The sequence below is a fragment of the Falco rusticolus genome, chromosome Z (genome assembly GCF_015220075.1).
Source record: "Falco rusticolus isolate bFalRus1 chromosome Z, bFalRus1.pri, whole genome shotgun sequence".
Taxonomy (NCBI): domain Eukaryota; kingdom Metazoa; phylum Chordata; class Aves; order Falconiformes; family Falconidae; genus Falco; species Falco rusticolus.
In genome coordinates this window covers 57,808,632-57,821,603 of record NC_051210.1, presented here as the reverse complement: position 1 = coordinate 57,821,603, position 12,972 = coordinate 57,808,632, and the positions used below count along the sequence as shown (strand labels likewise).

The following is a 12,972-nucleotide window of genomic DNA, read 5'->3' as shown; positions in this document are numbered from 1 at the left end:
AGCATTTTTGGAGGAGAATGGTGTTTTATTAAATACCCCTTGCCCACATGCCATCCAGCTTCCCATATCTTAGTTCAGTGTTTATTGAGCTACTGTATGAAGAGGATGGGGAGATGGGAAGAAAATGATACAGGTAGTGGCTGTATCTAGCCGTCTTTTAACAGAAAGAAGCAGCTACCACTGAACTTCTATAGAGCCCAATTTGGGAAGCATGTCCTAAGAACCTCTACCAAATCAAAGTCCCTAGGCAAAACAGGTGAAGGAATTGCTGTTCTGTGGCTGACTGCATAAGAAATTTCCCAGCTTTTCAGCTTGGTTGAGATTAAGATATTTCAAGATTTGTATAGTAGCAGATTTTTAGGTACCTGAGGAATGTTAATGCAAAAAACTTGAAGAGTCCATAAAGTAAAGCAGTCCCAGACCAATGCAGGTATTTAACAGAAGCTTTAATTAAAAAAGAAAAAGAAGATTTTGGAATTAGTCATCTAAATCCTAACTAATTTTCAGTTCATGTCCCTTCATGTCTTCTTTGAGTCTGAGCCTTTAGTCTCTTCCAGGATCATGTTAGCAAAAAGCAGAAATTACTGTATTCAAGTCTGAATGAGAACTGAACATTAAGAAAATAAACAGTACTTTTAGGCTATCCGTATATAGGAAAGCATAAGAAACAGTGATTATATGGCTTGGAATTTATTCCTCTGTGCTTTCTGATACATGTAATGATGATGTAATATTTGCTAAAAATGACCAAGAATAACAACGACTCAGGAGCAGATGTCAGCTGAAGAGCAGATGTCCGCTGAAGAGCAGATGTAGGTGTCAGATACTTCATATTGAAATTCCAGCAAAGTGGCCTAAAATAAAAGCATATCCAGTTGTTACAGTAAGCCTGGTATGTACATTCATTTTGCAGACTGCTATTTCAGGAGATGGTCTTTGGAAAACAGCATGACTAGTGCAGTTCTTGTGCTCTGGCAATTCCTTACTGCCTTTAATAACCATTAGCCACCTCTAAAGATTAGAACAACTCTTGCTTATCTTTAGTTCATGAAAGATCCCAAAGCTGTGTGGAATAAAAGAGTGTTTTCGATGGAATCCAGATGATTTCTTCATGGCTGGACCATGGGAGCTGTTTCAGAAGGCTTATGTTAGCATTACTTCAAGTATCTAGCATAAAATGGGTGGCTGAGCTCAATAAGGTTGGATGAAATCCAATGATAATCGTTTTGCTGTGATTGTATGTGTTACTGTATGTTTGTGTTTCCCTTGAGATAAGCAGTGAAACACACATATATTTAGAAGGCTACTTTTAAAGTTAAATTTGCGTAGCATCTAATATGATTTTGACAAGGAAGACATATATTTTTGATAAAAGGGAATGTCTCAATCATCTTGCAGCAGCTACGGCTGGGCAAGTAAAGGAGCGAAGTCTGGCTTTATAAGTGTTAGGTGGTGTAAGGCTAATTGAAAATTTCAGCGTTTACCTTCAACAAAAATAAAAAACCTAACTGCTTTATGCATAAAATCATTAAAGCACCAGTGTTAAATGATACTGTTTTTCTTAGAAAAAAGTTGTCTTGATCTTTTTATACTCTCAGGAAATAATTTTACCACAAGGGACCCCAGCAACCATAACCAGCAGCATCAGAGTCCTGGTCCTGTCTCCATTGCGCAGCATCTTGGGAGCTTTGATCTGAGCCACATACAGCCAAAAACTCCATCCTTGCCACAAACAGAAGTTGTGAAAAAATTGCCATGTGCTGAAAGAGGAGCAGATGTTACCAAGGGATTTAAGAGTAAGATTTTTTTAAACTGCCTAAAAACCTAATGATTGGTGCAAGGGCTATACAAGAGATACAAAAGGAAAAAAAAAAAGTAGGTGGTATGCAATTGACTTGTGTGTGAGAGGGAAAGAGTCCTAGGGGAAAATGGTGACTCTGCTGATGGGTTGGATTGGTCCTTGCCACTCGAGTGCTCAATCCTGTGTAGGAACTGTTACAGCAAGAGTGTTTGTAGCAAAGGTAACCACTAACAGAGAGTGGGGGTTATGCAAAATTAAAGATTCATAGTAGAATAAAAATTAATAAATTGGAAATTTACAGAAATGTTCCGTATTTACATTTTTGCTTATACCTACTACAATTACTCTGCTAACTGAAGGAAGAAACTGCTTAACATGCAGTATAACTTTTAGAAAGATTTAAGCACCAGACCAGTTTCCACATCTAGCTTATAGAACCCAAATCATTTGCATTCAGTTCTGTGCAGAAGCTTTTTGGTTTTCATAGTCTGACCAAAAGTATTTTTGAAAGCAAACTGTGAAAAGCAAGTTCCTAGTTAAGAATGAAATTCCTTTAAAAACAAGTGTCTCAGCATGAGTATTTAATTGGGTCTCTTAAATGGAGCTTTAGAAGTGCCCTGAGAAGCCCCATAGCCCATAAATGGATTTGGTCTATTTGTTGGCCCTCTATTTGCCCTCTACGTTTCCAAAGAACCAGTCAGATACATGATGCCATTGCTGCTTTACTTCATGGTAAATAAATTCTTAATGTAAAGTTCATCTATGTAAGTTGGCTTTTAACTAGTTTACTTTCTGGGCTTCACTAGTCCTAGAAAATGATGGAAGGGTAGTTAATTCAGTTTTCTTGCTAGTCAGTCTTATCATGTCTTGTGCACGAGTCCAAAGTTGCAATGCTGAAACTGCTGACTTGGCAGGAGAATATTTAAACCCAAATTAATTGCTTCAGTAGAACCAAACAAAGCTATTAAGTATTTCAGTACCTCATAGGGAGGTGTAAAATTGAGCAACTAGTAAACGTCACAGGTATGTATTTGCAAGAAGCTTCCATTAGACTTTAAATTGTAGACTCCTCCAAAGAGGGATCACTGTGTATCTTTGAACCAGTTGAAGGTATTACTTTGGTATTAGTCCAAACAACAAATCTAGCCTATTGTAGTGTATTTTTCCTGCAATATGTTTAAAGCTCCATGTAGTTGTAATGCAAAGAAATTATCTTCAAAGTTTGCAATATATTTGCAATATATTTTGTGCTGCATAGTACTCCAGTTCAGAGCCCCAGATTCTGCTTAGGCTCAGATGATTTATGTCAGAAACCTTTTCAGTGGAAAACTCTACTATTCTTATCTTCATGTTTTTAGAGGAAAGCTGGAAAAGGTGATGAATATAATTTAGTAATTGAAAAATCAAGATGTAAACTGAGAACCCCAAGTTTATATTTTTGGTGGTGTTTGTTTTTAACAAAATGGCATGACTTAAAGGAGCTTGATTCTGGGTATTTGAATTTTTTGGATTGTGTATTTTTTAAGTAGTGACTCATCATCACCATCAATAATGATGATACTAATATGGAAGAGGAGAAGCACTTGGAAGTGTTTAAAAAAAAAAGCAAACAAACCACAAAAAAATCCAACTCCAAAACCAAAATCCTAGCATCTAATACATGTGTTTTCCTGTTTACCTATAGCAGAATATTGACCAACTATACAATGTTCCCATTATGTGACTGTAGATGACAGGGAGATGAACTGTGTATTCTTTGTATTTTGTACTTTGGAAGCAGAGCGAGATTGTAGACAAAACATCTATCCTAATGTTTTTCCATTTCAGAGAGATGTCAAGGTGCAGATACTAAACTGTTTTCTCCTCTTTAAGGCTTGCAGACAAAATATTAGAAAGTATTTACCAATACTTTACAATTCTAGGCATTTGCTTTAGGTACATACTTTACAAAGAAGCACATAGTTCTTGTAGAAGAATTTACAAAGGTGTATTTTCCAGTAACTTTGCATACCATGACTGAAATGTAGGCTTCTTCCATCTGCACGCTCTTCCTTTCCAAAATTCTCAACCTGCTCTTATTTGTCAGTAAGATAGAAGATAGAATGTTGCATGACTGACTCAGAGCTGAACTATGTGGCCAGAAAGACCCCCAAACCCTCACTTTTTATAAGGCAAAAAAGGGGGGGTAGAAAGAAAAAGAAAGGAAAAAAAAAAAAGAGAGGCAAAAAAAAAAGGAAAAAACAGTGGCTTTCAAGGGCTACATGCCATGGAAGCTGATTCTAAGAATTTAATGTCTGCATTTCTTACCTGTCCATCAGGTTTTTCTGAAACTGGCAAATCACTTCAAAAGTAACTAGGTGATGGTGTGATTGCACAGAACCATAGACTAACGTAGGTTAGGTGGGGCCTCTGGAGGTCTTTAGTCCAACCCCCTGTTTGAAGTAGGACTAGCTTCCAAGTTAGATAGGTGGCTCACTGCCTTGTCCAGTTAAATTATGAATATCTTTGAGGATGGACAATCCACAACATGTCTGTACAGCATATTTGGGTGCTTAACCATGCTCATGGTGAATTTTTTTCCCCATGTATCTAGTGGAAATCTTGCTTGTTAAAACTTGCAACCATTGACTTTTTGTTGCATACAGAAACCTTGTTTCCTTAACAAGCCTGGCTAAAAGTAACTAAACTGATTTCTTGTCAAGAGTTTTAAATACTGCCTTTCTGGCTTTTTTACTTTGCAAAACAAGTCATAAAAGAAATCTGTTGATAACTGACCCATCTTCTTAATTCATCAGCCACACTGTAATATTTTCATCTGCTTGGGTGGTCCCATGGAGACTGAGAGAAGACTAAGACAAACAGAACTGTTGTAGATAATTTTCCTAGAACACATCTATCTTTTCTTATCGTACTTATGAAAGCAGTAAACGAAAGGCAATGTGATAAACAGCAAGCTTGAAGAGCCAGCGCATTCAGCTACTGCTTTGCCTGAAACAGAGAAGACAGACCTTTGTGACACCACAGTCTGGTAATGTCAAATGAAAGCATTTGGGAGAGTAGCTGATGATCTTACCTGGCGAGCACTGAGGTTATATCACTCTTAAATCTTATTTTTTTCCAGGAGTGACTTTTAACAAAGTTGGGACAAAGCTTCTAAACAAAACGATTCAATCTTAAATCATCACATAATAATAGCCTAGGAGAAGGCTCTAGAAGTTGTCCTGAGGCTGTACATAAAGCCCGCTGAATGAATCACAGCTCCTGTAGATTTTGCCAGTGCATGAAAAACATGAGCTATTGCTTCTTCCGTCAAATAGCTGTTCTGACCTGAGCTGAAACTTGGTTTATACTTTGTCTTCTGCTTCCTCCAGTCTGCATCTCAGTGTGCTGTAAACTGCAATAATTGTGAAGTGCTCTGTTTTTAATTACCCAGCGTTGCCCCTGGGACTGCTTCTTATCCACTATCTTGACATGTTAAATTCAGGTTTTCCAAAATGGTTAGAAATACTTTTAGAGAGCCAAGTATTTTCCTTCCAAATGGGTATAAAAGTGAATGATTATATAGTTAAGTATACAATAATAACTCAAAAGAATAAGTTTTAAAAGAAAGAAACATATGGTAGGAACCTACTCCCTGCTAGTCATACCAAGAAATAGTCTCCTGTGAATAGTTTTAAATCAATCTTAGAGCCTTTTAATAAAGGCTACTAGTGTATGCATTCGTTGTTGTTGAACTCGAACTCGGTAATTTGATATTTAGAGTGATTGACTCAATTGAGAAATTGAAAGGCCATCTGGACAGCTGTATAAAAATACTTGTGTGAGGAAAATGGAATCAGCCACTATGTTTTGTTTTAAATGTACTTATATTTTATTTCTTTATAAATTCAGTCTTGAACATAGATTGTTTTATGGTAGGCTGTATACATTTGGCAGTTGGTATTTGCATATATTTCAATCGTACTTCGCTCACCTTTTGAGGAAAAAAAACATGTTATAGTTATCCTAAAGAAGGTAAGAGCCGCTGAGATTGAAGTTGTTCTCATTTCCCTGGTAGGTTATTGTAACATTGATGGATTTATGTAATAGATTGGAGGTTTTGAGTTCCCCATATTGCTAAATAAAACACTTAACAATATCTTAATACACCAATCCAAGAACCCCAAAGAATAATAAATCAGAATGTATCCTGTCGTATGAAGTATTTGTTACTAACAGGCCTACACCCAATATATCTAGGAGAGGAGAAAAAACAGTTACTATAAGATTATGATGTAGGCAAAAGTTTTAATGGAGAATAAATAATATGTTGTTATTTATATCACTTATCTAGGCAATGCTTGCAGGAAAGCTATAAAGTATTATTAATATCGTATATTTTTAAGATGTTTAGAAACAGAAAGATTTGCTATTAATTGTATATCTCAAAAAAGTGTAACATCTTCAGGTCTGTGTTGTAAGAACGATACTTTCAGCCCCGTTAAATGTAAAATAAAGACTTCCAGCGTAAACCTCGAAACTGATGCTTTAGAATAAAAAATATGAATTCTTGGTCTTTAATCATACCTGCAAGTCCTTTTTCCATGAAGATTGTAACAGAGTGTAGCAAGGAAGGCCACTGTGAATAAATGCTTTCAGGGAAGAATGAGTCAAGATACCTAATTCCCCACCCCCAGCTTTCTGACATTGTTTTTGCCAGTCTCACTGGAGAACAAAAAGAAAGAATGAACTTCTGAGGAATACTAATCTTTATTGAGTGGAGGAAGAAATATTAGTTTCTCAAATCTAGCATTTTCTCTAGAAGCAACAGAATAGAATAATGAATTGTGAAAGAATTAAGTTCCACATTATTGCTATACAAAATCTAGTTATACACAAATGATGAACTGAACCTATGAATGATCCATGGTGTCTGATATGTGAAGGAAAGAACTATAGGCTAAGGTACTGTCAGGTGTTCTAAGTGCTTCTGGCACTATTATAGCTGTGCTATGAAGTATCTGGTCATTGTAGTCCATTAGGTAGCTTCCAAACTGAAACCATTTATTTATTTCATAAGATGTTATAAATAACCTTCGATTTTTTTCAAGGGGTCATAACTACCAATGCAAAAAATGCAACATGCATAATTTAGGATCACTTGATGTATTAATTCTTGGGGGAAAAGTACTTTCAAAATGAAGATGGGGGTGGGCACAGAGAATCACAAAGCAATCAGCCAAAATCCCTGCTGGCCTGTATCTTTTAGGGGATGGACACCTTAACTTCAGTTGTCTGACTGGCATGGTATGTCTGATGGTTAGCAAAAGATCACTCCTTCCTGACTGATTTGTAAAGGCAGAGATCTTAGACTTAAGCATTCACAGGAGGAAAATATAATTAAGATCTAGATCATGTGAAGTGAGTTAAGAACTGGGGAGACCTGGAGAAAAGCAAAGGCATTTTGAGGGGGAAAAAAAATTAAAATAAATTACCAGGAAAGCATTTTTATTTTGTAAGAGGAAGATCTAGTCTTACAATGATAATCTGTCCACAGATATCACTTTTTCCAAGATACCAGGTCTTGATCAGCTGAAATAAAAGTTGTTTTCAAAATTACCTCTGTCATGGGCAGAGCTAATGTGCCTCAGTTCAGTTAGGAGCTTTTAAAGCATCAGAATATCAAAAAACATTGTTTATGTGAGGCACTGGGTGTCATTTCCAAGGCCTTACTTGGTCTGAATGGACACTACCTATTGGGACTCCTGGATTGTGACTGGTCTCTGCTTCTAGGTTCTTGAGAGAAGTGTGGATAAGGTCCAAGAAACTTGAAAGCTCTCAAGACATATTTTTATTTTAAATACTCTCTTGTGGCACTCTAGATCAAATGCTGTCACCTTTAAGTGTTGTTCTTAGACTTTTCTTTGCTTACACATCTGTAGTTCATGGCTAGATGACCTGCACTAAGCCGGGTCCGTTTGAGTGAGAAGAATAAAATCTGTGACTGTGCCACAGATTCTGCAGATCAGATGTGTTAATAATCATTATGTGTTTTACAGAAGTATTGAAACTGTATTTACTGATACCTGTAAGTTGACTCAAATGCATTGCTCAGACTGCAAGAGCATTTTATATCCTTTTACAGATAATTTACACAAGTAATATAAAATGCTTAACCATATCTCTGGGTAGTCCCAGCACTTTTCTTGTTTGGGAAAAATAAGGAGAATATTGGTGGGATAGGCATTTTTCAGAACTGATCTTTCAGGGGCTGTTTTAATGATCAGAAAGTGGTGACTCTGCACAGAAGTTGCAATCTTTGGTGACTAACCTTTATACAACTGGAGATTCTGGTCTGACATTTTAATAGTTGCACCATTAAGGGGAATCCTCCTTAAATACAGTTTTCAGGTTCTTAGCAGCCAGAGACAAGGTCTTGTAAAGCTGTAATAAAATGGAAACACAGGTTGAAACACATTTAGAATGGCTTCAAAACTGTAAGGCTAAAGTAGGTGCCAACAGAGACAGAAAAGCTATTGGCAAGCAGGATGGGAAAAGTACCAAGAGATGACGTGTTTTCCCCAGATTTAGGGGGAAAATGTTTGATCTGATATTGATACTGATTGATACTTTGTCTTGTAATTCATGAAGATGGCAGAAAATTGAGAGCTCCTAACAGGACAGCAAGGGCTGGAAAGCAGAAAAAGATGCTGCTTGTGTGTCTCACCTTATTAAGCTTTCTTCTGTACCAGAGGCACTAAGATGAGTTTTGGATAGCTGTATGGGAGCCTTTCTGCCCAGCTTACAGCCCATAAGCTGTCAGTCTTTTGGAAGGCCATGACAGTTAACAGACAGCAAAAGGGAGAAAGGAAACATCAAAGTGGGTATTGAAAGATTAAAAATAATAGTAAGCAAAGGGTGATAGAAAAGGGAAAAAGAATTGAGAAAGAAAAATGGAAATGGGAAGGACATTAGTTGGCTGTGTCAGAATATGGGGGAAGAAACACAAGGACTAGATGTTCAAATACTGATCCATCCCTACTGGGGGAAAAATGATTGTCTGTGGATGTAGAAACTTCAATATCAAACACTGATGTCAAAACTGAGGAAGACAGCCGTGGGATGTATAAATTACTGTGCTTTTGCTAACTGTTGACTGTTACCTAAAGTTACTGAAAAGCAAAGATTAGAGAGAATAGAGATTTTAAATAGTCACTCAGGTAAAGTTGTATTTATGGTCGAATGCTAGTATTTCATCTACAAAATCTTAATCCAAGAGGTAAAACATTAATTTGACTCAAAGCAAACAACAAAGAAAACTGTCAACTGCTGAAAAAAGTTATTTCAATAGATTTATTTGGTCATGTCTTTATTGCACTTTCAAATTTGAGTTGAGAATTTTTAGTAAATAAGTCAGAATATTGCAGTGAGGGTGCTGAGAGGAGCATTTACAAAGAAAGGAAGGTCTTTTCTCCAATTATGATCTCTCAAAATGGGATGTTAAATGAACTTCAGGCTTTGTCAAGAAATTTTTCTGTATTTGCATACAAAATGTGGACATTTCAGAATGAAAAAGTTTTTTTCAACAAATCAAAACAGGTTGAAGTCATGCCTGTGATGTCACTATAGATGCAGTATTAATTACAGTATTTCAGCTCAATTTCTGCCAGTTTATTTTATTAAAAAAATTACCATACTGACATTTAAGATAATTTTTACTTGAAAGTGTCCTTAAAACTATTTTGTGACTTCCCATACAAGCATTCCTGTTTAAGCCTTTTGAAACATCATTTCTAGGTAAGTCTGTAAGCTGACTTTTGGCATGACTGACTACTGCTTTGTAGTGGTGTGAGGAGCATTGTGATGTAGTTTCTTTGGTGGGACTGTATTCAGCCTGCCCATCTCTGCTGTAGTCCAAGACACTTAAATATACTCTAAACATCAGATCATTCTTTTTGTTCCATTATGCACTGTGCTATGGCACAAGCATACTGAAGATGCACTGAGGGTGTAAGACACCGAATGCAGTTGTGTTCTTACTGGTCAGTTTTGCTGCGGGTGTGATGGGTGTGGAGCAACATACATCCTTACGCACAAGACTCTGTATTTGCATTTATGAACAAGACCTGTTGCTTCTAATAGCAATTTAACACTTCACTGCTTTGGGTGGTGAGCTCCTGGAAATCAGGAAACGGCAGGGAAATCCTCACTGAAACATGGAATTAAAAGGAGTAATACCCCACAAGATACACTGATTGTTTTAGCATTGGGACCTACCGATGTTGTCAGTTCAGTGAATGTATTTTGCATTTTGGGATCAATGTAGGTGACACAACTGGAAAACTGTGGTAATGGAGAAAGGGAAATTCTTGGGGTGGCATGTGGTAGCCCAGAAGTAAGTGCAAGCTAAATGACTAACTGGTGTCACCTCAATCATGTTTCCTCTGCATTTTGACAAGTATTTATCATGACTGATCTAATCATCCTGAAATGCCTATCCTGTTTTGCTTCTTGAGACATTTGAACAGTATCTGAATGCTGGTTTTTTGTTGGTGGCTTGTCTGTTGGGTTTTTTTGTTTATGTTTTAAACAGAGGCCATCCCTACTTCCATGACAGCCCTCCCTCTCTTGATAACACCTGCTACCGGTGACAGTTCTGCCCTCACTGGCAGTTTTTGTGTTGGGCTGGCTGTGGCAGCTCAGCAGCTCTGGTATTTTGTGCAAGGGAGCTGAAGGGAGAAAGTGCAGACAAAAGTTGAAGAGAAGTGAGGAACTCTGAAAACTACAGTTCCAAGTGTTTTTGGAGTCTGTACGATTACGGAGAAAATTACTTGTAACATTTCTTACTGCTGGATCTTGACAGTGTTACTTTGTTACTGATTTTAACAGTGAAACCTGAAATTTCAGCTTATCTTGCACTGAGGTACAGAAGTGCCTTAAGTTTATGCACTGCAATAATTGCTTCAGTCCAGCAGAAAATTAAATACTGCAAATGCCTATTGTTCAGTCCTGGAATTTCTTGTAGACAGGTGTATGCCTCCCTTTTTATATAGTCCTTTCAGGACTGTAGGAAGGGCATTCCCTGTGAGAGGGATTCCTTAGTTTTGGGAAGTACACTAAACTTACACCTTTGTGGATGTAATACGTGAAATTCAAGCAATACTTTACAACTGCATTTTCCTGCGATATAGTTGGAAATGGTCGGGACAGCTGATTTCTCACCCTGAGTATTACAAAGTGCCATACCACCCTTGTCTCCCTGAAGTCTGACTGCAAATGAGAGATACCAATAAGATGGCTGAGGTGTTGTGCTACAAGATTCCTAGGACACATTACAGATTCCTAGGGATCGCTAACACTTAATTGGTTCTAATGAGCTGTGAACAGCACTGTACATAATAGTGTCAGTGATTGCTTTCCATCACCCTGACACACACTCTGTAATCATTTTCAACAGGCTCTTCTGTCCAGTTCAACTCAGTGGAAGGTCTGTCGCATGTTCTTCAGTTCCGTGAGATAGTAATGGTACGTAAAGAGGAGTTTCTACCATGCTCTGTAATGGAAAAGCACTGGAATTTCTACAAAGGATGTGAAGATTTTGGATTCTAAAGACTTCCTGAGTGCTAACATTTTTTTCTTTATAATCGTTTAAAAGTAAACATGTGAGCTTCTAGAACCAAGGGCTTTGTTACTGTCATTTTGATAAGTCATTTGCCCAGCACTTGAAATGGACTGAAAGACTGAGCAGATGAGGAACAGGGGAGTACTTCGTAGCAGGTGAAGTTAACTGTCAATATTGAATTTTGTGCTGTAAGATTAAGAAATGGGGAAGTAGATGAGGGCTGTTACACATTGGTGCTCATTGTGAATTATATTCTAGGTTAATAACATTGTATGAAATTCCACTGATTTCCGTGGCTGCCCATGCTTGATGGGGCTGCACAGAACGAGGTGGGTATCAACATTGATAGTCACTTCCCACCCCTAACCTGGAACTGCTCTGCCTGAGCATGTGCTGTCAGAAAGGCTGCATGTTTGTGTAGTAAAATAAGCTGTTAGGTGAAAAATCAAGATGGGCAGCTTTGAAAATCACCAGCAGCTTTGCTTTATGTGCTGTGGATATATACAAACGTTTGAGAAGGGGGCAGGTGCTGGGAGAGGTTAAAAGAGGGAAATTTGTCATTGGAAGTGCTCGGGGGAAATTTCATTCATGTTCCAGCCAAGTCTTTCTGATGGGCAGAAAATGTGCTGGCATATGGCAGGAAATACAGTTAGCCTGTCAGCAGAACACAAATTTTTCCATCTAACAACATCTTAGATATTCACCCCGATCTCTGGACAATTTCTGTTTGTTTTAATTTTACAATGTGTGAATCTGCCTTGGTAGCATATTTAGAACACATCTGACTGTCACTCAGTCATATCTGTATTCAAATGGCATTCTTGCTCTTTCATTTTCTGGATTAGAAGAAGAGATGAAATAATAGCATGTGCTACTCCTGACTGCAGCGAATGGGATGAGAAATACATCCTGTTGATACGTAACGGCCTCAGCTAGCTGTTTGGAGTGCAAAGAGCTGTTCTGCAGAGATCTGATTAGTGTCTTAAATGGAAGTTGTTCTGTGGAGGAGAGTGGGGTCTGATGTGCAGAGAGCTAATGCTGTGCCCCAGTATGCATGAGCGATCACAGCCTGATGGGCTGTACAGCTAAAGAAATACAACTACCTGGAAATCGAAAAAGTTAAAAGCTACTGAGTGACAGGTATTTTGTAAAGGTTGCTTTCCCACACAGGAAGACAGCAGTGTGGTCTCACAAGCTGCAGCAGCAGAACAAACCTGAAGGCCTATTTGTTTAAAGGAAATGTTCATTCAAATACTACACTTTGACTGACAAGTGAAAGCCTTTTGGTTGTTAAAATGACTACTGAGTTACTTACATGTTTGACATTTTTTTCTTTGTTACAAGATGTCTAATAAAGTTAATGTATAAAAACTGGGAAGATTTGACAGTGCTTCTAGTCCATTTTGTTAATATGATTACATGGCCTAAGGCAATCCTAAGAAACAGTGACAAAAATCTGATTGATTCAAGCTGGGCAAAGAGGTAAAAGTGCCAAGCGTTACTTGAAAACCACTGTCTCTTACTGACGCTATATGTAAAAGTAAACTACCATATTTTTTTTCAATGTTTA

At 37.6% G+C, this 12,972-nt stretch overlaps 1 protein-coding gene across 9 annotated transcripts in view; it reads left to right on the top strand.

Moving 5' to 3' along the window:
- Positions 1-12,780, top strand: part of ANKRD31 (ankyrin repeat domain 31) — a 75,360-nt gene extending 62,580 nt beyond the window's left edge. For 8 of the 9 annotated variants that reach the window (XM_037373107.1, XM_037373106.1, XM_037373105.1 and 5 more), the window contains 2 exons: positions 1,599-1,796; positions 11,238-12,780. In XM_037373107.1, the coding sequence (XP_037229004.1) occupies positions 1,599-1,796; positions 11,238-11,389 (350 nt within the window). In that variant the 3' untranslated portion in view covers positions 11,390-12,780. The remainder of the gene's footprint in view (positions 1-1,598; positions 1,797-11,237) is intronic. The other variant, XR_005101864.1, reaches the window with a different exon arrangement.
- The last annotated feature ends 192 nt before the right edge of the window (positions 12,781-12,972 follow it).